The 24883-nt window shown below is 40.4% G+C and overlaps 1 protein-coding gene across 3 annotated transcripts in view; it reads right to left on the bottom strand.

Annotated features, from left to right (window-relative positions):
• Positions 1-1797: 1797 nt before the first annotated feature.
• PANK1 (pantothenate kinase 1) overlaps positions 1798-24883 on the bottom strand; it is a 75930-nt gene continuing 52844 nt past the window's right edge. For 2 of the 3 annotated variants that reach the window (XM_043982666.1, XM_043982668.1), the window contains exons 3-7: positions 20882-21135; positions 16094-16270; positions 15265-15388; positions 9569-9694; positions 1798-3841 (exon numbers count right to left, since the gene is read on the bottom strand). In XM_043982666.1, the coding sequence (XP_043838601.1) occupies positions 3782-3841; positions 9569-9694; positions 15265-15388; positions 16094-16270; positions 20882-21135 (741 nt within the window). In that variant the 3' untranslated portion in view covers positions 1798-3781. The remainder of the gene's footprint in view (positions 3842-9568; positions 9695-15264; positions 15389-16093; positions 16271-20881; positions 21136-24883) is intronic. The other variant, XM_043982667.1, reaches the window with a different exon arrangement.

Genomic DNA, 24883 nt, shown 5'->3' with positions numbered 1-24883 from the left:
GTGCTAGTCACATTTTACAGATGTGGGAAACTGAGGCTGAATGACTAGACAGATACCCAGCAAGGTTTGACACAAAAGAAGTGTGACCTATGATGACAGGATGTTTCTTATCCAAGAGATACAATCACAGGCTCTATCATTTATTCTTCAACAAGGCAGAGCCATCTTCAACACCAAGAAGGAAGATCAATTCTGGTTTAACTTTCCAAGGCCAAAAATTGGTATTATCTGACCATTCAAATATCTGATCACAGTAGAAATCTAGGAGTCATGTGAAAGTAGATGCTTTGCATGCTAAGATGAAAAGCCTGGTGTTTGTCTGATGTGGACGTGACTTTGGTCAGATGACATATGGAACCAAAGGTAGGAATCAGCCATGTTGTTTTTCATCTCAACAAAAAAGGATGACCACATACAGTGAAAATCTCATTGGCAATATTTTTATTATTTAATAATATCCCCCATTAGTCAGACCTAGTCAACTTAGAGGGCTCAATAAGAATCATCAAGTAATTTCAGATACGTACTCAGGATAAGCAAGTACATTTCTTTATGGGACACCAACTTGACTGGATTTTACATGACAGATCTTTTGCAATGGATTCAGAGGTCCTGGGTTCAAATCCTAACTGAAACTACCTGTATGACCTTGGGCAAATCACTTAATTTCTCTTGGCCTCAGTTCCCTCATCTGTAAGAAAAAAATAAGAGGATTAGACTAGATGACCTCAGAAGTTCCTTCTAGCTCTAGACATACCATTCATTATATGGCCTATAAAAGTAGCACAACTGGGGACAGCTAGATGGCGCAGTGGTTAAAGCACCGGCCCTGGATTCAGGAGGACCTGAGTTCAAATCCGGCCTCAGACACTTGACACTTACTAGCTGTGTGACTCTGGGCAAGTCACTTAACCCCCATTGCCTAAAAAAAAAAAAAAAAAAAAAGTAGCACAACTGAGGCAGGTCTTCGGACCTCACTTTGAACCTTCTGATCAGTTCCAAGGAAGGACTGACTTAAGGCAGCATGGTGTAGTAGGAAGAACAATGGATTTAAAGTGAAAAGAAGCAGATTCAAATCCCAGCTCTGCTCCCTACCACCTGCAGGACCATGATCATGACTTTGTTCATATGTAAAATGAGGGCACTGAACTAGATGAGCTGTCAGCTCTAATACGATAGTATTATAGTGTTTTATCACATGAAAGCTTCGCTATTTCTTCATCTATGGAACTGAGAATGATATGCCTCCTCCTACCCTCACCCAACTTGGTCCAATGAGCAGAGGAACCACAACTGGTAAGGCAGTTAGCTGGTGTGCATTTGTACCCTTGCATAGAAAACTGACCACGTTGCCTGTATTTTTAAGTCACCTTGTAGTGAAATCACAGATCTGGAACCAAAAACCAAAACCCAAAACAAAAAACATAGTTCAACGTAACCGAGGCACTCATAATAACAGACATGCTGATGTCACTCTTTCTGAATGAGAAAATATTGACAGAATTTTTCGGTGAGCATTTGCAATGTTAATTTTTTTTAAAAGCCCTCCATTTCAGAAGTTGCCAAACCTTGGTGAAGCTAGAAAAGAAAAGAGAAAAAATCCCATAAAATGGTACAGTTTCCATTGAGGAGATGGTATATCATGTCTCCAAGAGGCTCAGATTACATAATACTTGGTGGGGAAAACATGATAGTGGTTTTTTTTTTTCAAATTCAAATAAAAATTCAAATTGTTTATATATTATCTAATCAAGACAAGGGAGTTCAGAAATGAAAGCCATATATACACAAAACACATCACAACAGGAATGGGCTTTATTTCAACCAGACAAGTCAACACTTCAATTAGTATCCACTTCTTCACAACCTGAAGATGTAAAAATTAATGACTGCATTGAAAAGACAGAGGGAAGCCAACCAATTTATATTTTGATCCAGACTACCCTTCCTAATTTCCCTTCTTTAACAAGCCAAAGCAAAAATATCAGTTCTTTCTAGTCCAGGGTCATCAAAGTAAAGGCAAAAGGGAAGGGAACAGAACCAAAGTCAGTAATCATGAGGACAACTTTTTGAAATAATTTTTTGGACAGAAAGAAATCAATAAAATAGGCTTTTTTGTTTTGTTTTAGAAATATCATCTTTCCCAAATATTAAAAGTAAAAACATTAAAAAATTTCTACTCATGGTATTTCTCATTACAACACTCTGGGGCATATGTACAAAAAAAGAGAAATAATTTGTTGACTGATTATCACCTGGTATTTCATACCATGATTTTCTTTTTGTGATCCTCCAATTTGCATCAGAATTTTGATGAGGTCAGAATTCTATTGAAGAACTCCTTTCAAATACCAAACATATTGCACAAAGATTTAACATAATGTACTTTGTGGGCATTAAAAAGTTATCTTCATAAAGGGTTTCAGGTTTCATTTAGTATTGAATTGCTGATATAAAATAAACCAAGAGGTGGCATGACCTAGTGGCTAGAGTGTAGAGCTTGGTATCACAAAGACCTGGGTTTGAATCCTAACTTGGACCACTTAGCAGCTGTAACTTCTGTGTACCTGGGACAACTCCCTACAACTTACTTAACTAAGTGAGAATTCCCATTCTCGATAGAGTCCAATATCTTTTGTGTATTCCCACTGGATATTGAGGATTTATGGGGAGCAAGACAAAAATGTTCATCTGTTCCTTACTGCCACAGTCTGCTGATATAACATGGTAGAGAACAAGCCTTGGCTCTGGGAATGGGATAACTCAGTTGCTCACATTCTAGACCAATGCTATCTTATCTAAAATGTATCCTTTCCAGAGCCTCGAAAAGTACTCTGTATCTAAGCAGGCATTTAATGATTGTTGTATATACCACTGTGATATAATCCCACTTCTCTCACCAGCTATGCAAAACTAGACAATTCACTTTCCTCTTTGGGTCTCTGTCTCCTTCCCTGTAAAATGAGGGAGGCTAGACCTTCCAGTTCTACATTCTATAGTCTAAGATTCTTTTTAGGTCTGTGACTCTGATGTGTGGAGTCTTCACTGCATGGTTACTTCATAAAGCCTTAGCTCTCACTGCTACGCCAGTAGGGTGGTCAGTACCATGGGTAATATGAATGTATGTTTACAAAAAGAGTTCTCTCATTGTGGAGGAAGAGGACAAAAATTGAGCTTAGGAGATTGCTCTCCTCCCATGGGACATTCACTCACAGACAGAAATATGAGACAAAAAACAACAACAACAAAAACAACAAACTCAAAAGGAGGGGGGGGGGAAACGTTCACAGTAAAACATGCTAGCTTTGTAGTTTCATTTGAAACCAACAGCGAATCATGAAACGTCATGAAAAATATAAGTCAAGATAAAAATCTCCTAGAGTGATTACTAAATGAAGTTAAAATTACCACACTGATCAGTAAACCCCAGAAGAAAAACACAGCTATTACATTTCAGGTCCTTCTGAAACATTATTCAGCTTTTTTAAATGAATGCATAAAACTGGGACATTTGGCCACGTTGCACATTTTGTCCTTAAAAAAAAATACAGTATACAGGAAGAAAAAAAAAAAGAACCTCTTGTATTCCCCACGTGAATTTTGAATTCTATGCTCAAAACCCCAAGAGTAAAAGATCAGCTAGAAGGATTTCAAATTATTTACAAATCCAGCAGGTCCGACTGCCAAAATGGCTTCGTTCCCATCCTGATTGTGGCTTTCACTTTCAGCAGCAGCAACCTCAGCAGGGGCATCTCTCCCATCTTTTGTTCAGGTGACATCTTTACTGATCATCGTTCATCTTGAACAATTCTAGTAGGGCCCCAACAGCACCGAAGTAGCCCTTCAAGACAAGAGAAAGCATGTGATAAGAAACTATTTAGAAAAATGCTAAAATAGCCAATAACCTGAAAAATTCTTGGATTGTTAAATCTCTAACTTTTAGGGTGGTAATAATTAAATTCTGATGCCATTCCAACATCATTAAGTGCAACTAATCAATCAAACACATATTAAGTATCTAACATGATCTGGGCTAGCTGCTGGGGAGACAGACAAAAATGAGATGATCTATGTCTTCGGTGAGCTTAGGGGAGATAGCACATATATATATATATAAGACCATACATACATGAGGACATAATAAATAGGCACCTGGAATAGGCATGAGGCACGCAAAAAATATGTAAGTCACGGCTCTCAAAGAGCTCAGAAGTAAATACAAGAAAATTTAACATGTTAACTGGGGGAGGTGCAGCAAGGCTTCGAGAAGGAAGCGATAATTAAGCTGAGCCTAGAAAGAAGATAAGAGGGAGGAGAGTTAGGAGGGAATGAATTCCAGGTTATTGAGGTTGGGGAAGAGGGATATGTCTGGAGAGAGGAACTGGGAATACAGAAAGGCAGGAGATGGAATATCAACTTCACAGAAGAGCTTGTTGTCCTATTTGGCTAAAATGTAGAATGGGTGAAATAGAGTTATAGAAATAAATCTGAGAAAGACCGTAGGAGCCAGACTCACAGATTTGAATTTTACCCCAAAGGCAAGAGGGAGCCACTGTGGCTTTTTGAGTAGGGGACTTTTCTGAGTCTGCAGTTCTCTCCTTGTCAACAAGGGTCTCAGGATTGTTTCTTAACTCCCAATGTCCTGTGGCCCTTTTCTCCTCTGAATGACATTCTTCTATCTTCTAATCTTCTTGTGCAGGTCAGGATTCCCCTATGCTTTTTTAGACCCCTCGATTTTTCCCAAGGCCATTCTCCTTCTGTTGTCATTTTTAAAGGCATATTTCATTTTCCTGGATAACCTAGCCAACTCTTCCTGAGACCCTTTGTTATTCTTTTCTTGAGGCCTTTCTACTCAAGTTTTCCTCCCTGAATCTTTTTATTCTCTTTCTTGATCTGTGTCCTCCTTCCATAATAATCTATTTCTTCCTTTAGCTCCAAAGCAGTGATTGAGGCGCCAGCTGGGAGCATAGTAGAGTCAGGAAGACCTGAGTTCAAATCTAGCACCAAATACTTGCTTGTTGTGTGACCCTGAGCAAATCGTTTAACCTCAGTTTGCTTCAGTTTCCTCAATTGTAAAATTGTAATAACAGCACCTACCTCCCAGGGTCATTGTAAGGATCAAATGAGATAATATTTGTAAAACATTTAGCACAGTACCTGGCATATAGTAGGTGCTTAATAAATACTTGTTCCCTTCCCCTTTCAATGACGTGGTATGTTTAACAAATTTCCAGATAACACAAAGCTGCTAAGGATAGCCAACATATTAGATGACAGTCAGGATTCCTAAATTTAAATATAAAATTTCAAAAGCTTTATACTTGAAATTTAATGTCTTTTTACTTCATTGGCACCTACGTGGTACTGTGGACAATGCTGGGTGTGGAGCTAGGAAGAACTGAATGCAACTCCCGCTGAAGACTCTTACTATGGGATCTTGGGCAAGTCACTTATCTCTCTGAGCCTCAGTTTCCTCTGTAACCTTAGGGGGTTGGAATCCACAGCATCTAAGGTCCCTTCCAGTCCTAGATCTATGACCCTATGAATTTTTAAAATCAGCTTCATGCAGACAAGGTAGGAGACATGTGCCCTGATGGCAATTAATCTCAAGAAGACCTAGAAGTTTCAGTGCCCCACAAGCTCAATGAGTAAAGAGCAAATGCAATTTTAGGCTGCATCAAGAAAGGCAGTCAGGGGCAGCTAGGTGCCGCAGTGGATAGAGCACTGGCCCTGGAGTCAGGAGGACCTGAGTTCAAATCCAGCCTCAGACATTTGACACTTAGTAGCTGTGTGACCTTGGGCAAGTCACTTAACCCTCATTGCCCAACCAAAAAACAAACAAAACAAAAAAAAAAGAAAGGCAGTCACTGGGACTATAGAAATGATAGAATCGCTCCTGGTCAGACCACATCCAGAATAACATGTGCAGTTCTCAGTGATAGATAAGCTGGAGTGTACCCAGAGAAGGTCAATGAGGAAGGTGAATGGCCTTGAGTTCAGACCACATGAGAACTGTCTGGGATGTTTAGCCTGGAAAGAAGAGGCCCCAAAGAGTACATGACATTAATCTTCAAATATTTGCAAGGCTGTCATGTGGAAGAGCAATCACACTTGTTCTGAAGGGTCCCAGAGGGCAGGACAAGTGGTAATGAATGGAAAGTGCAAAAAGGCAATTTAAGTTTGATGGATGGTAGCAAGTTCCCCAACAATAGAGGTCTTAAGGATGGATTATCACTTGGGTTAGTTATACAGATGAGATACTTGTTCAGATGCTGATGTGACTATATGGTCTCTGAAATTTCTTCCAGCTCTCAGACTGTGATTTGGTGTGACAATGTCCAAGGGTCTCATCTATTGGTTGATTATAGTCCCAGTCATAGGCCTTTTAGCTGAAAGGGAGGCTCATCTGATAACTAAGGCAGAAGTGAAATAGTTTTTCCATAGCCACAGGGTAGCAGAGCTATCATCTGAGGCTAGATCTTCGGACTCCAAGGATAAGAAACATCAATAGCCATGGAAATTCATTGAGGAGAAGGTACCTGCTGCCCTCTCCACAGCCAGAACTACCCTGGAGCCCTCCTTCCCCTGCAGCCAAGGGGCTATTCGACTTCAGTGTAGACATGATGAGAATGTTGCCTCTTCAGCCACTGTAGTGTTGTAAAGGACCATGACCCCCACAGAAGAGAGGAAACAGAACAAAAGCAGAGGCTCAGCAAAGCTTACGGTTCTGGGGGAAAATTGTCATTAAAGGATATAAGCTCCTTCAGTTTTTACATTTCTTTGTACTTCTAGGGCTCAGCACAGAGCCTGGACTAGAAGAAGTGCTTAATCAATGCCAACTAGAGGATCATTAGGAAGGCAGCACAGTGTAATGAAAGAACATTGAACTAGGAGCTAATGGGGACTGGGCTATGACCTTGGCTCTCCAGGCAAGTCATATAGCCTTCTCTGTCTTAGCTTTCTCATGCATGGACTGGGGAGATTAGACTAAGGATCTATAACTAATTTATGATGGCATGGTTCTTCCTTCAGGCAAATGTCACTGACAGTTCATCTTCTAAAGGACAACCTTGCCCTTCAGTCAAATAACAGCCTTAAGCATATGAAAAATTAGGAAAGTCAGTTTGACAATACAAAAGATTAGAGCAGGGAGGGAGTAACTCCTAGGAACCGAAGGAAAGTTCTTCTGCCCAATGGTACCACTGGTATTCTAAGAATCCTAAGAAAATGGCCTGGTATTCTACAGTGGAATCTATCATACTGGATGTTTATATAGGGAAAAGGAGTCCTTTGATGTTCTGTTGGAATCCCAGCTCTATCACTAACTTGCAGTGTGACCACAGGCAATTCACCTTCCAATTGAATCCAATGAGCAGCATGGGAGAGTGGAAAATGTCCTGCATTTAGAGTCAAACAGCCGGAGTTCAAATCCTAAGTGTCTCCTTAAACAAGTCTCTTAATTTTTTCAATCCTCAGTTTCCTCCCCTGTAAAATAAAAGTCCCTGGGGAAGCTAGGTGGCACAGTGGATAAAGCACTGGCCCTGGATTCAGGAGTATCTGAGTTCAAATCTGGCCTCAGACACTTGACACTTACTAGCTGTGTGACCCTGGGCAAGTCACTTAACCCCCATTGCCCCGCAAAAAAAAAAAAAAAAGTCCCTTCCAACTCTAAATCTATGCTCCTATAATGATATAAAGACAAAACTAAATCAAAACCTGCCCTTAAGGAATTTATATTCTACTGATGGGATACAATATGTAAATAGACAGACACAGGAACCGCCCCCCCCACACACACACACACACTTTTGTGAAGAGAAAGAGAGCCATAAAAAACTGCAGGGATCAAAGGGGGCTTCCCATGGGAATTGGTACATGGGCTTCCTTGAAAGAAGCCAAAGCATCCAAGAGGTAGAACAAAGGAAGATACGTACAGAGATACAGAAGGACGACCTGTGCAAAGAGATGAAGGCAGCAGATGGAAAACCAAGTTCAGAGAACAGCAAGTAGACCAGTTTCCCTGGAATAATTAGTACAAGAAAAGGGAATGATATGAAGTAAGCCTGGAAAGGAGACTGAAGCCAGATGGTAACGGTCTTTAAATACCAAGCTGAAGAGTTTCCCTCCTCTGTGTGTCAGTTTGCTCATCTATAAAATGAGGCAACTGACTGGGTCCTTTACATCACTAAATTCTGAGTATGTGACTTCAGACTACTTCCAAGTAGGAAAAAAAAATATTGTGCTGTTTTCAGCATTCATTTTCACCAATGGGTAATCACGGATGAGTTGTGACTGGTACTAGTTGAGGTTATACCCCGACAAATGAGAAACACAGAAGTCCTAATGGACTAGATCACAAGCTTTCATGTACTTTAAGAAAATCAAATTTAATTTAGCTGCCTCATTCTTTAAAAAAATACAAGTAAATCATTCCACACATGATTTGTTGTTATTGTTCAATCTTTTCAGTCATGTCTGACTATTTTGGGGGTTTTCTTGACAAAGATACTGGAGTGGTTTGCTATTTCCTTCTCCAGCTCATTTTACAGATGAAGAAATTAAGGCAAACAGGGCTAAATGACTTGTCCAGGGACATACAACTATTAAGTGTCTGAGACCAGATTTGAATTCAGGTCAACTTGACACCAGGGATGGCACTCTACCCACTGTGCCACCTAGCTGCCTCCACACATGATTGAGTTTGCCTTAAAGATAGAGCAAGAGGCCTCAATAGCTACTCATAATCATATTCATATAAAGTAAATTCCAAAGAGAAAAAAATATCTTCAGTTTCTCTCAAGCCGAATGTCAAATACATTCAGTACACATTCCAGATTGTCAGATTGTCCAGATCATCAGTTCGTCCAAACTGTCTAAGGAGACAAATGCATCAATTAATAAAGAAAGCAAAACCAGTTCTGTAAAGTATTCTTTATTTGGAGATGGAGTAGTGTGGTAGAGACAGACAGATAGAAAGACAGAATGACAAAATGAAAAGTCCGTAACCTAACTCTGATGTTTCCCAGGTGTATGTAACCATAGGCAAGCCATTAAATTTCTCTGACACCTGGTTTCCCCATGATCACACTCAAGCCACTGGTACTCCATACGACTGTTGGAATGAAATCACTTTTTAAATTACAAAACCTGACACGTGAGAGGAAGCTAGTGGAGTGCTGTCCTGAGGGGCACAAAGATCTGGTTATGTGATTCTGGCCAAGTTACTTACCCTTTTGGAGCCTAAAACAGATTAAAATGTAATTGGGAAATGTTTACCAAAATTAATACAAACACAACAGAATATAGAGGCAACCTAAGTCAATACGCAACCAGCAGGGATCCTTAGGAAGGGCCCAGTGGTCTCCGTTTCTATTGGAGTTTGTCACCACTGCTCTAGATAACTCCCTAAGACTGTAGACTGTACAGGTAGCAAAGAAGGTGATGCCTTTCCTCATCTGAAAGTTCCTTATATCAATTAAATTACAAGTTCAATCTCTATTCCCTCATCCCCATATAAATGTTGGCATTTGTTTGTTCAAGCAAATGATTCCATACATGTCATACCTACCTCATGTTCCAAGAATAAAGCTTTTAGCTGTCCTTTGGACCAAAAATCCATGGCATATGCTAGTAGCTTCATAGAGACCATGTTGATTCGAAGGAAATTCCCAACAAACACCACTTTGTCAATGTTCTGCCGGGAAAAAAAATTTTTTTTTACGTTAGAGAGCTATAGAAACAATATATAGATCACATCTCTAGTGAAATTTTTATTTTAAACATCAGTTTCTCAGCATCCTCTGACTTAATGCCAAGAGATTTCTCTAATGAGGTTACACAATAGCACGGGGGTATTGGAAGGTGCATGGGCCAAAAAGAAGTTGGTATCTGGACGGGCTCTGAGAGGGTGGTTTTCATGGCAGTCTGCAGATGGAGGTAGCATGAAATTTGGTCCCCACTGATGGTCTAACTGCGGTTCCCCATACCGCTTGCTCCTGTTCACATATCAAAAGGCTTCAAACTGCAATCAACTCTCAGTTGTGTACCTTTGCTCAGTTCCCCATGCTTAGGAAAGCGTGCCCTTCCTGCCCTGCTGAGACAAGATCAATAATAATCAATGACTACCAGTGGCATTTCTATAGCCCTTTCACCTTCACAAAGCACTTTTTACACATTAACTCATTTGATCTTCAAAAACAATCTTGTGAAGTAGGAATGAAGGTATTCCTGCTCCCATTTTACAGATGATAAAACAGACTTAGAGGTTAACAGGCTTGCCCACAGTCACCCAGGTAGTGTCAAAGGCAGGTCTCTTCCTGACTCTAAGACCAGCTTTGTAGCTACTACCTTACATAGCCTCTCAGAAGACACTCCCTTCTATAAAGGTTATCCTGAGTCCCCCAAATTAAAATGATGTCTCCCTCGTTAAATTTCTTACAAAAATTTTACCTGACCCACTTTTGTGCTCTATTATATTTTACACCTTTGTACTACCCATTATTAGACTGTAGACTCAAGGACAGAGATTGCTGTCATTTTTCTCTTTGTATCCCTAGTGAGAATGCCTTTCACACAATGGGTAATTAATGGTTTTTGAATCTGAATTGTTCCCTATTCCCTGAGTACACAGGAACCAATAATGGGTGAAGGTAGCCCCAAAGCACAAAGGGGTGGTAGAAGCAAATTAGGTTCTCAAGGTAAACCTTACCTGCATGGCAGCACTGTGAATCAGAAGGAACTTGGGGGAGGAAGTTGGTTGGGGATGTGGGGGTGAAGAGGAAGGAATTAGGGGTTTAACTTGAAAATGACACTTGCCAAAATAAGCTCTAATTTCAATTCATCCTGAGCCTTTTAGCAATGCAATTAGAGGGGCCCAAGTGTGGCTCTCAAGCCTGTTCAACTCAGACAGTCCAAGACTACAGAAGGTCTGGGGTGGCATTCCTTCCAAACACAGGATCTGTGTAACGCAGGAAGTCGGCTATTGTACTTAGCAGTTTTATTTAGAAATAACTGGAAATAAAAGAGAAAACCCATGCTCCTACCACCTGTTTTAAATCCTGGGAAGGCAGTATGGTGAAAGGTATGCCAGAGGTAGGATTAAAGGCCCTGGATTCAAGTCTCAGTTCTTCTACTTTACTACCTACATGCTGAGCAAGTCAATTAAACATCCTAGACTTCAGAACTTTGTCTTTAATGTAAGGATCAGATCAATTGGCTTCTGAAGTTTCTCTATGATGCTATGACTAGACCAGCAATTAAAGATCTATCATCCTTGGGGAAAAAACTTAGACTCAAAACAATAACTATAATTTATGCAGGGTATCCCAAAAGATTTGGTACAGTTTAGGCTTTAATAGCTTTAAATTTCACTAAGACTTCTGTAGTAGCCTGGATGGTGTTGTATAGTCAAATAACTTAGATTTAAATCCTCTTCTTAATGCTTACTACCCATGGGCCCTTGCTCAAGTCACTTTTTCTCTCTGGGTCTCAGTTTCCTTGTCTTTCAAATGAATGGATTGGACTAAAATGGCCTCTGAATGATTACACTCTGTGTAATGAGTTCCACAGGTATTTTTGTCCCAATTTTACAGATAAGGAAACTGAGGCTCAAAGGTTAAATGGATTGTCCAAGGTCTCACAGCTAGTAAGCTTCAGAGGTAGGATCTGAAGCCAAGTTTCTCCTGTCTTCAAGTAGATCCCCCTAGCTATTATTCTACTCTCCAGCTTCTCTATTCACATTTGCATTTCTATGCTATTTCTATTTATATTACTATGCTATACATGTAGACTAGCTCCAAGTCCCACACACTTGGAAATAGAAACAGGCGAACTGCTTTTCCCACCCCCCAGACCTCCCAGGTTGCTTGGAGTGCAGCACAGCCATCACCAACCAACCTGACCTCCTGACAGAGCTTGCCCTCCAAAGAATGGTTCTGTTGTTATGGAAACATTTCAAAGAAGGGGAGCCCAGTCTTGGGAATCAGCATTATTTTCTCTGTCCAGTATATCAAGAGCAAGTAGAACCTAGTGGGAATCTCAGTTTCCAATGGTTTGAATTTCTAACTATGTAAAAACCCTGAGAATCTGATTTGTATGGGCAATCCCATTCTAGCCCTGGGTTTCAAAGTCTTGCTTCTTTGAATAGGGCAACGACCACCACCACGACCCATGGAATTTTGAAAGAGAAAGGCCATGTGGGAACAAGCAAAATTGCCTTCAACAGAGAAGGAGGTGGCAGTGAATATTAAAAAGGAAGAGGAGGCTGGGAAGAGACCAATTAAATTTAGAAGAAGAGCTTTTCCCTTTCCCTCCTTTCCAATACAATGTTGCCAGAGAATGAAGCTTCTCCTTCCAGTGAGGAAAAGTATTAACCTCAGCAGCCTTGGGAAAGGACTGGTGGAAAGCCCAGCACAAGAGGACACTAAAAGCTGACAATATATGAAGTAGTCTGACTGTTGTGGAAGCCAGACTTCTAAAGGGACAGAACCTCTCAATCAGAATGTAATTGAAGATTTAAAGGATAAGCAAAACAAAAAAACGAACAAAAAAAACCAAACCAACTTTCCCTTTAAACAAACCTAACTCTCCAGAAAAGTGTCTGGGGAACTTATCCTATGAGGCTCATGGGTAAATCCCACTCTCTGAAACCCTAGGGGGTAGGGAGGGGAGAGAACACTCCCATAGACTGGCAAAAACACAAGGCCATGAAATCCAACCTATAATTTTCTAATAGAGCTTTTTTCTTCGATTACTCCTACCTGGGATACCCTTGGCTCTAAGGCAGTAAAACCAATTCCATAAGTCTTAAAATCCTTCCCATGTCTATCTGATCATTCAAGACATGTTCAGCGTGGTTAAGCTTCTCATAGACATCCCACTGCAGTGCAGCCATAGCAAAGAAATGGAGTTCAAAAGAGAAAACACAGTGGATACTAACCCAGCCAAAACGCCAACCAAACACTCAGGCCAAAAATAGCAAGGAACACTTTGATAAGATAGAAATGAGGGGAAAGGAAACATAATCAATGCTCTGGGGAGAAGGGGCAGGTGTTATCTGTCAATTGACCTTTGGGAGATCATGAACATGGTCCACTCTATACATATTAGTCTAAGGACATATTTGACAGTTGTGGGGGGGGGTGAGGGATGGAGAGGATCCTTTAGAAGATAATGTTTAAAAAAACAAAACAAAACATTAAAGGCTTCTATAGCACAGGATGCTCCAAGGCAGGAGAGGACTTTGAAAAGGCACTTCTCTGGCATGTGTTCATTTAATTTTCTGTTAAAACAGCACCACGGTTAAGGACTAGATTTCAACCTAATTTTCAAATTCATATTTAAATAGAGATTGTCAAGGCTGGTAAATACTGTACTGACTGAGCAAAATTTCCTATGTGAAATAAAATATGGTGGAAGGCCACTAGAATCCTAGAATTGGGAGATGGGAATAATGCTTTCATGGATGGATCTCACACTAGACCTCAACTGTATTGCAGACATGTTTTGGGATGGTGTGATTTGCATAACAAGCTGTTAGCTCTGGAAAGGCTTCCAGGAAGTCATCTGGTCCAACCCTTTGTTTTACTGATGAGGAAACTGAAGTACAAAGCAGTGAAGTTACTTGCTCAAGGTTGCACAGAGCCACGACCTGAATCCAGGTTTTTTAAGTGCAATATGTTTTTTCCCCTATAAGGTTTGACTACAATTGCATGGATTGTTGAGCAGCTAACTTCACTCTCTCTATTCTCTCTCCTACTCATGGATCAGAGATCATAGGAGCTCAGAGCTTGGAAGAACCTTAGAAAATCATCTACTCCAACTCTTCCCCCCTCCCCTCCTCCCCCCTCCCCTATCCAAGCTCTCTTCTCCCACATCAAGTTAAATCAGACACTTTGCATTTCAAAAACCAACTATTTGTCAAAAGGTTATCTTTGCAAAAGTTCAAATGAGGCATCATAACAACTTTACAATTTCCTGTAACTGAGGGTGGGGAATGGGTGGGCTGGGGTCCTGCTGGCCTCCGCTGTAGCTCTCTGTGCTTTGATAGCCCTGTACAATGCTGCTTGAACTCCACGCCACAAGGCAACACTGTAGAGAAGCCGAAAGCAGAAAGAAGAAAGGATGAAGATGAAGCAAGGATTCCCACTGAGTTTCTGGCAATGAAACTGGGTTGAACTGCTTCAGAGTCTCATTCTACCAATAACTCTTTGCGTGCAGATCCAAGGAAACAAAGAAAAGAAAATGTGCAAAGAATCGCATGTCCCACTTCATTAGGCATGTGATGAATGATGATGGTTTATCAGGAGTTTAGCTTAGATTTGAAATTTACAATGTTGCCATTTCCAAATGAACTGACTTGGCATTGGACATTATGCAGGGCCAAAGAGGGCTGTGGTGTAGTGAAAAGAGAATAGGCTTTGGACTCAAGAGAACTGGGTTTGAGCCTTAGCTCTGCCACCTCTTGGCTATAAAGCCTTGATTAAGTCAACGAAGTTCTTTGAGCCTTCTTAAGATTTCTTATTGGCAAGAATGATACTTCCAGTTACATATCTCAAGGGTCTTAAGAGAATTAAATGAGGCTGTGTACATATCCAGTGCTTTGTAATCCATAAAGCACTCTAAAGATGTAAACTATCATTTTTTTTTACTATTGCTAAAAGACCATATATTCATAGATTGCTAAACCTGAAAGTGACCTGAGAAATCACAAAATGACTCATCTAAATCATAGGATCATGGATTTAGAAGGAACCTCAGAAGTCTGAGGCAGCTCACATTATCTGCCCAAGGTCACCCAGGGAGATGTCCCATAGGGAATTGTCAGAGGTGGAATTTGAACCCAGCATATCTGACCCCAAAGCCAACAATACTCTTTCCACTCTACCACACTGCCTCCCAAAATCACGAAGTCCAACCACACTTAAAAATGAAGTGACTGAGGCCCTTAGAGGTGAAGTGACTTATCCCAAGTCAGAAAGCCATGGAGGGGCAGGGGTAGGACTCTCCACCCTCCAGTCCTAGGCTTTTTCTACTATAAAATATTTTTATGTCAGTAGACTATGTTGTTTTTTTTTCCTTTTTCCTCCTTAAAGAGTGCTGGTCTTTTCTTATTATAGCACATGGTCTCCTTTGGAAGTCCACATTTTGTGAGATGGGTATACATTGAAGAAAGGGAGTGGAATTTTACTGAAACATTCACAAAGATCAAAAAAGCTACTGAATGCAAAGAGAAATGAGCATGCATTGGTGGGTTTATAAGCTTACCTCATTCTGGGCACACATCCGAGCAATGGAACCGATATTATTTGTAATGGTGACCAAAGTTGCTCTGGCTAAGTCTTCTTTGCTGATGGCATCTCGTTTTTCTTTACTCATCATGTTGCCAAAGCTATGTTGGAAATATTAGCAAACGGGTTCAAATCATCCCACAACAAGGAACATATTTTAGCCACATGACTGTGGCAAAACTCTTCCATAACTTTTGTCTGGATAACTTTGCCTGTGACTTACAAGCCCTAATTTTGCCACCGTGGTTTGTACTCAGAAAATATTTTGGTAAATTGTTAGCTTCTTTTTTCTTTTCTTTTCTTTTTGACATGGACCACTGATGAGGAAGGGGGTGGCGATGTTGGTGGTAGTGGTGGTAAAAATGCCCCCAAGTAAATATTTAACAAGGGGAAGTGGTCAAAACCCTTCTTGCCCTATTTAGAACACATACTTCAATAGCATGGACATTTCTATGCTTGCTAAGATGTCAAAATCAGGTCTGAGCTCTTCTCCGATGGGTGCTACACTAACTAGTCTTTGTCAGCAGGGGCATGGCCACATCAGAAAACATTCAGGGCACCGGCAGCTATGTTCTCAGTGGTTACTGTACCTGCCCAGGACAAGAGTACCATAGGCTTGGAGCTGGAAGGGGCCTTAGAGATCATCTAGTCCAACCCTCTCATTTTGCAGTTGAGGAAACAGGCCCAAAGAGCTTAGGTGACTTGCCCAAGGTCACACAGTAGCAGAGTTGGGATTCAAACCCAAGACCTCTGACTCCAAATCCAGTGCACTCTTTCCACTATACCACTCTCTACTTAGTCTCTACCTTGATGCTACAGCAGATCCTTGAAGGCCAAATCGTTCATAGTCTCCTCCATAAATATCCTTCACCAGCTTATCAACATTGGTGCTGTCTCCTTTAGCTGCCATTTCCAGAGCTTCTTCAAAGGTCTCACAACCAGTCAGCAAACAGCACAGGCCTAGGAATGTTCCACCTCCAAGACTAAAGGAACAATAAGGTTTATTTTTTTTAAGACTTGTTTTAAACGGTGCCCACCGAGGTACCCAAAGAGGCACATTCAGAACATTAGCACAGCAATGAGGCAGGAGGAGAAAAAGAATAGATAATTCACATCAAATGGATGAGGGCTTGGGAGCAGCTCAGGGTTAAGGCTGGACCAGGAAGTGGGAGCAGAGTTGGCTGGGATTAAAAACAAACACTTTAGGAAAATGTCATGCCCTTGGCCTTAGGATGAAAGCCATATCAACAAGAATGTTTCCATGAGTTACAGTTGTGAGACCTTGGGCTAGTCCATTAACTGGATAGCCTCAGCTGCTGATCATGTTACAAGAGTCTGAAGGTAACTTTCTTCCCTGGATGGTTTGCGTGTAGGAAGTGACTAGAGCCATATAACAAATATAAAAAGTCGGTGTAGTTGATATACAGGTAAAAATAAATTTTACATGCATTAAATATGAAAAACACAAATTGAGTCTTCAACCCTCTGACAAAAATACTGACTTGGGCTTCACCTGCCTAAAGAATTCTCCCTTCTTTCCTCTGCTCTCATTTCTCTAAAGGAGACAATCCCATTTACCTAGGTATATGTCTGAAAGGAAGCAACTCATCTGAGATCCTGTCCAATAGCATCTGAGAAAAGATGGTTAACATTCTGCAATCTATCAACAGCATAAAATGGCAACAATGTTTGACTTCTTATCGGAGCTGGACATATTCTCGGCACCTCAGGCCAATGTGTCTTTGATACACACAGAGAGAGAAACCACTTTTATGCCTGTATTTAATCTATGTCTTATCATCTGCTTAAGTACATTTAAATTTTTCAGAAAAGGAGTAATGGCCCCTTTAAAAAATATTTTGGAAGCACAAGTAAAAGAAGCTAAAAGTCTGATACTAAGGAAGCCAGCTTCATGGGGATTGGCTGAGAGAAGAGGAGTCAGATTAATTTAAGAATAAAACTAATGACTAAAGAAGCCCCTGCCAGGGGCAGGGTCATCACATGGTACAGATTCCTGCAGTTTCATGGCTCTTTTGGGGATTTCTTTTGCTTGAAAGAAGGGAAAAAAACCCAACAGAATACAGAAGCGGTGAGGTGGGAGCTTGGAAGGGCAAAAACAATCCTTTGTGGGGAGGAATTTGAAGTAGATAGTTAAAGGTCTATATAAATAGTAGAGGCATATAAGGGCTTCTTACACCAAGCTGCTCTGAAACCCCAATGTGCTGAAAACAGGAGCAATGCATGTGGCACAAAGTGCTCTGAAGGCTAACAAAAGATATTTTCTGCATTGGATTGGGAGGAAAAAACAGAGGCAGATTAAGTAGTGATCCTTAGTAATAAAAAGTTGATAAGAAGGAACTATATTATACCTAGCTAGGCAACTTGCATTTCTTTACATCTGTCTTTAAACATTCGCTAGTGTGTTTAAGTGACGACTGTTTATATTTTAATAAAAAGTTATAGTTTTTTTTTTAAATCCTATTGGGCAGGAATCACATAATGTGTGTTCTTCAGTTACCCACTACCTATGGAAATACTGGTCATCTGGACTTCATGGCCATAACCCAGACATCACCTTTACCTAGTGGCAGCTACCTAAACTGTCAGCACAGCAGTGGAGAAATACCATCATAGACATCTATTGGTAAACCCAAAGCTATAAAGTGACAACAAATATAATAATGGCATTTATAGCATAGTCTTGGCAAATTGGCTGCCTTATAAGGAAAGCCAGTCATTATTAGATCATATATTTGTATAGCTGAAAATGTAAGTGATTTCAGAGAAATCTAAGTTGAAGGGGGAGCAGGGGGATCAGTCGTATATTCACAAAGTGAGGAAATGGGAGATACAGAACAATGTATGAGGAAAAACAATGTTATGAACACAATAGGAACAAAAGGTTCCTTGCCTATTACAGATAGAGTAGGTGGAGGGCATTATACACAAATAATAACACTTTCTCTCAAGATCTGATTGTCTGGGCACACAGGGTGTGATTAGAAACTTTCTCAGAAATAGTCAGAGCTAAAACATATCACTGAAAATTCCCACAGCAGATGGCAAGCCCTCTAGGCCTTAGCTGATGGTTTTTTGTGAGGTACTCTCAGACTAAAAATATTCATCAACTGCTGTTCAACTTTCGGGTGGTAGACTCCTCTGAACTTAGGCTGTACTTCAGAAAGACAGACACATGCCCATCCCCAGGGCCTACAATGTTGGTTACCAAAATTTTGTGATGGTAGGTAGTGTTTTAAAAGGAAATCTTTTAGAGGAACTCAAGAAACTTAAACTCAAAAGGAAAAGAGAAGGAATTCTCCATCTCTTGCCTTGATTTTTCATGCTCATTCCACCTCTTGGAATTCCTAGCTCCATTCAAAACCCCAATTCAAGAGCTGTCTTCACATAGACATCTTCTGATCTCCATAGTAAAGCCATCCTCTTTTCCACTCCCCTGACACACCACATCCCCAAATTATTTTGCATTTACTTGGTGTCTCTTTTATATTTACTCATATATATATATATATATATATATATATATATATATATAAAACTTCTATCAATCAAAATGCAAGCTCCTCATGGGCATGAGTTAATTTCATAGTTTTTTCCTTTGAATTTCCCTTACCTCCCACAGTGCCTGACCACATAGTAGGTTCTTGACAAATTCTGGTTGAACAACATTACCACTCTCCAGGATTCTAAATTTTCCTCAAAAAAGGTTTTTTCTCTTAAAAAGATTTCCTCAAAAAAGGTGAGCTTCTCACTTAAGACGAGATGCATTCTTTTTTTTTTTTTTTTTTTTAGTTTTTTTTTAGTGAGGCAATTGGGGTTAAGTGACTTGCCCAGGGTCACACAGCTAGTAAGTATTAAGTGTCTGAGGCCGGATTTGAACTCAGGTACTCCTGAATCCAGGGCCGGTGCTCTATCCACTGCGCCACCTAGCTGCCCCAAGACGAGATGCATTCTGACAAAGTTTGCTTGTAAAATAATTTCTCTAAGTGAATCCTGTTTTTTAATTGACTTCCATACTAAATTTAGATACATTTTGCCAGAAAATTTGTTGGTCCCCAAATGTTTTTTAAAATCCCATTTAAGAAAATGCAAAATTAACAAATTTTCAAGGGAAATGAGAACCTAAAAATACTGTCTACTCGAAGAAAAACTTTTTTAAAAAACACACCATCAAAATAGAGAAGAGTATAACGTAGCATAAATTGTGGCAAATACAAGCATCTTTCTCATTGTCTTTTAGAACAGGGCTTCTTAAAATTTTTCCACTCGCAACCCCTTTTCGCCCAAAACATTTTTACAAGACCCTGGGTATATAGATATGTAAAATACGTACACATAACCTTTTACTGTGGCCAAATTTTTCATGACCTCCACACTCAGTTTACTCAACCCCATATGGGGTCGTGACCCACAGCTTTGTTTTAGAAAAATCAATAGGACCTGAAGAGTCAGAAGATTGGCTGGTTTTAGACAGGTATGACTAGAGGAGGGATGGGTAGGGACAGAAGAGAACAGAGGGAAGGACAGGAAAGACATTTCAAGTTTCTTAACTTGAATCTGCGATTCACCTTTAACTTGGGGAACCATCTCCTATAACTCTATTAGTGATCCCTCAGAGAAAACTCTTTTCTCAGTCATGGAACCTTTAACAGAAAACCAAGCTCTGAAACAACTTGATATGCTCACAAATTTCTCATTAAACTGCAAAGTTCATCTGAGTCTTCGTTGCTCCTCCCAATAATACTAAGGAGTTATGGTGTGGAGATCGACGTCATCAGTAAGCATTGATGCAGCGTCTCAGGACATTCTAGATAGACCCTACTATCCACAGAACATGACCTGAGCTCTTTTGCCCTAATCATTTTGGCAAGTCCTGATACCCGCTAGTCCTAAAATAGCTTCTCTAGCCACCCCACCCCCTAATCAAAACACACATACTTAATTTGCACCAATCTTTAAGGTCCAATTCAAATGCCACCTCTCTGGGAAGCCACCCCCAATATCATCATTAACGACCCTCTCCCTCAGTGTTCCCATAGTAATTTGGCTTTTAGCTAATGGAGTTATCTTATAATCCTATTATATATCATAATTAATTATAATCCTATTAAAAGAATCTGTATGGGATGTTTTGTTTCCACAGTAAGTTTCCACTGTAAACTCTATGAAGACAGGATTTATCTAAACTTGCTATATCCCTCAGCTCCTAGCACAGTACACTGAAAACAGTTGATAGATAACATTGCTTGGATTAAATAGAATAATCTTATGTAAAAAATTAATGTATCAGGAATCCAACCTGAATATTACTGATTGCCATATCATCACACTGTAAATAGAACCATATTAGTTAGAGCTAGAAGGAATCTTAAGAGATCATCTAATCCAGTCCCTCATTTTACAGATGAGAAAACTGAGGACCAGAAAGATAGGAAATGACTTGCCCAAGATCATATCTGTATTAAGTAGCAGTGTAAGGATTTGAATTCAGGTCCTCCAACTCCTTTAAAGACCTAGGGAAGGAAGATTGTTATCCTGCAGCAGAAGAGGGTTCTCCTTGAGGAAGATCTATTTACCTGGTCCCTGTAACTCTTTTATAGTTGTCCTTGGAATATACTGCTAGGATGCTAACACCTGAGCCCATGTTAACCAGCAACATGGGGTATGGATTATCAAGGCAGTAAGGCTTTTTTTGACACTGTTCAGGATCCGTGGGTTTTTCAAAATAGTAACATTCAGGTTTGCCATTGAAGCCGATGGAATCAACATAGAGCAGCCCTTGTATCAAACAGTCCAATTCATCCAGCTTGTGGAGCTGTAGATCTGCAATCTGAAAGAGAACAAGAAATCAAGAAGAAAGGAACGGTTAGGGCATAAAAGGAGACGGGAGTGACTCAAGTGTGGCCCTTAGATCTACGCATAGAGCTAAGCATGATTAAAGGAGTCCAACTCCCATGTTTAACAAGGAATTCCAAGGACACTTAGAGAAAAGGAAAAGGGGGCTCTAGAAAGGTAGAAGTTGAAAGAAGGCTGATTTTTTTTTAGTTAAATATAGGAAAAGATCCAATAACAGATGCAGCTGAATGATGCAGAATAGTCCCTCGGGAAGTGTGTTCACTATCTTCTTCTATGTTCACTATCGCTGCAGATAATAATCATCACAATGGCACACTTGAAACTTTGCAGTTTACATAACACTTTCTCCACAATGAGTCCTCAAGGTGGGCAGTGCCAGGCCAGCAGGGGTCTGCTCTTGGGCCTGAGCTGAATCAGTGGGTCCTAAGCAGAGGGCAGATCATGCTGAGCCAGGAATGCTGCTGCATGTGGAAGGGTTGCATTTTGTGAGAAGGGGAACCTCTGACTGAGTCTCTGTAATTTTTATCCACAGATAAGCACATCGCATATATACACTATAAGACACAGGCTCATTTTATTTCTAAGAAACTATTCATTAGCTTGTGGCAAAAGGGGGGTGGGGCACTTCTGGGGAAGTCAGAACAGTGACCAGGCAGCAATACAAAACTCTACATTTATTGCTCTGCCTCAGAAACAAATGCAAAATTACTGTTTTTATTACTAACAACTCCTACTCATATTTGAATGGAGCTTAAGATCATTTAGAGCTGTATTTCGATTTAGAGCTAGAAGCAACCTTAGAAACCATCCATTTTAACCTCCTCCATTTAAACTTGAAGAAATTGAGCCCCAGAGGTGTTTAAAGTGACTGCCCAAGGTGATAGTCAGGATTTGAACACAGGTTCTTTGAGCCCACATCCAGGAATCTTTCCACTGTAGCACACTGCTTCTTTTCTCATAATAACCCTAAGACATAGGTTGTGTGTGTGAGTGCACGCATGCACGTTTTGTGGGGCAATGAGGGTTAAGTGACTTGTCCAGGGTCATACGGCTAATAAATGTCAAGTGTCTGAGGCCAGAGTTGAACTCAGGTCCTCCTGAATCCAGGGCCAGTGCTCTATCCACTGCATCATGTAGCTTCCTCAGTACATATGTTTTTATTCCCATTTTGTAGATGAAGAAATTAAAGCTTGGAGAGAGTGAAGCATTTGCTCACAGTGTTAGGTTCTTTACCAATACACCATACTGCCTTTCCTGGGAAATCAGATGCAGCAAGGTGAGAACTGGAAACTGAAATGTTGGGAGTTTGCATATTAGGCTTACATACTGAAGGTGGAACTATTTTTTTTTTTTTGGTTTTGTTTGTTTGTTTTTTGGTGAGGCAATTGGGGTTAAGTGACTTGCCCAGGGTCACACAGCTAGTAAGTGTTAAGTGTCTGAGGCTGCATTTGAACTCAGGTTCTCTTCTATCCACTGTGCCACCTACGGACTATTAAACTAAGTGGTGCTGAACTCAAAAGCTATTTCTCTCTTGCCCTGATTATCTGAGGTTCAGAAAAGAAGTAAAGGAGAAAGACAGGAAAGTATTGACGGCAGGCTCCAAAGTCAGATCAAATATGATTAAATTCATATTTTAGACTATCATGTGATATTCTAACAAGGGAGTTCTATCTATCTCTTGTTACTCTCACCATAAACACAAGCTCATGGATTTATTAGAAAGGACCTCTGGGGCAGCTAGGTGGCACAGTAGATAAAGCACCGGCCTTGGATTCAAGAGACCCGAGTTCAAATCCGACCTCAAACATTTGACATTTACTAGCTGTGTGACCCTGAGCAAGTCACTTAACCCCAACTGCCTCGCCCAAAAAACAAAACAAAACAAAACAAAACAGAAAGGACCTCAGAGGTCCTCATTTAGCAATGAGGAAACTGAGTTACAGAGAGGTTAAGTAACTCCTGCAGTTATACAGCTACTAAGTATCTGGGTCAGGATTTGAACCCAGGTCTTCCTGACTCCCAATTTCATCATATTTTAACTTTCCAAAATGTAGGCTTAGTACCCTCCATAATGTCAAGCAGCGCTTATTTCAGACAAAAAGCTGAGGGGGAAAAACTGCTGAGCCCTACCAAAAATCCTCCACCAAGACATAAATACAGCTTTGTACAAAACCAGGGAGATAAGTGGAAAGAGCACAGGAGGGGTAGGAGGTAGATGACCTGGATCATCCAGTTTCACTCTTTTCTAGCTGTGTTACACAAATTGAGTTATATTACCTTTATGAGCCCATAAAATGGGGGTATTGAATTACCTGAGCTCTAAAGACCCCTTGAGCAAGTGCAAAGGTTTTATGAATTTTGTGACAGTGAAAATATTGCCTTTGCAAACACAACTAATTGTTTGAAGAAGGCCTCTGGAAAGATCATGCAAAAAGCCAACACAAAACATTGGACCTGCTTTTCCCTACTGGTGGTGAGAAGAAAGGCCTTGAGATACCTTGTAGGGTCTTTGTCAAGAAAGATTGGGGCAGCTAAGTGGTGCAGTGGATAAAGCACCAGCCCTGGATTCAGGAGGACTCGAGTTCAAATCTGGCCTCAGACACTTGACACTTACTAGCTGTGTGATCCTGGGCAAGTCACTTAACTCTCATTGCCCTGGCCTCCCACCCCCCCACCCCCCCCAAAAAAGAAAGATCTAAAAAAATATTCCCTGAAGGAAGTCTTTCTGTGTTGTTTTACCCAGTCAAAATTTGCTATTACCTCAGATAGATAAAATGTTAGAACTTGAAGGGTCCTTGAGAGATTTTCTAATTGAGCCACCAGATAGATATAAGGAAAGGCAAGTTCACAAAGGTGAGGGAATGGCCTGCAATTATAGAATTAGTATGTGGTAGGGGTAGGATCCAAACTCAGGTCCCCAGATCTCCAAACTCCAAGTCTACTGTTCTTCCCCTTGGACATACTTAGCTGAAACTGCTTAGAGCAATCCTAAATTCATCAAGCCTTAATTTCTCATCAGAATAATACCTGACACTACAACCTACCAGGGTTCTTGAGAAGATCAAATGAGATATTAAGAAAGAAACACAGGACTCATACGTGCAAACAAGTAATAGACATATACAGAGCTCATCTTTATAGGGAATATTCATGGAGAGTGGGGGAACCATGCCAGGCAGGATGAACAAAATGGTACAAAGGCCAGAGTGTGAAGACTCAAGTGGGAAAGAATTATCCCTTTTAGAAACTCATCTTTTGCATGATCTAACTGAATGGACAGCAGTTTCATCAGCCTTTCCTGGTATCATAGGTTAACCTGCTTAAAAATTAAACTGGGATAATAAATAATAGTGAAGGCCAGACCCAGACAATCACTGTCAACAAGGCCAAGAGACAAAATGGTGAATGTCCTGAAAGCAGGCTAGAAAATAAATAGCCAAAGCAAAGAAATTTAAAATAACAAGGCATAGTGCATGTGAGTGAATGTGCACACACGATGCTAAAGGAGGCCTCACTGTTTTCTCCCAAACCATTCTAAAAATAAAACACAGAATCTGAGTTCAAAGGGACTTTAGTCCTTATGGAAACAAAAACCCCTCTGCAGGAGGGTCCCCAAAAAGAAGTCACCGAGGCTTCACTATACTCTTCCTCCTAGAAGTGGCCTGTTCCATTTGTGGATAGTTCAAATTATGGGAAGTTCGTTTTTTTTTTTTACATTAAAC

This window comes from Dromiciops gliroides, chromosome 2 (assembly GCF_019393635.1).
Source record: "Dromiciops gliroides isolate mDroGli1 chromosome 2, mDroGli1.pri, whole genome shotgun sequence".
In the NCBI taxonomy this organism is placed as follows: domain Eukaryota; kingdom Metazoa; phylum Chordata; class Mammalia; order Microbiotheria; family Microbiotheriidae; genus Dromiciops; species Dromiciops gliroides.
Note: the sequence above shows the minus strand (reverse complement) of the source record. Positions and strands in the feature narration are given on the sequence as shown.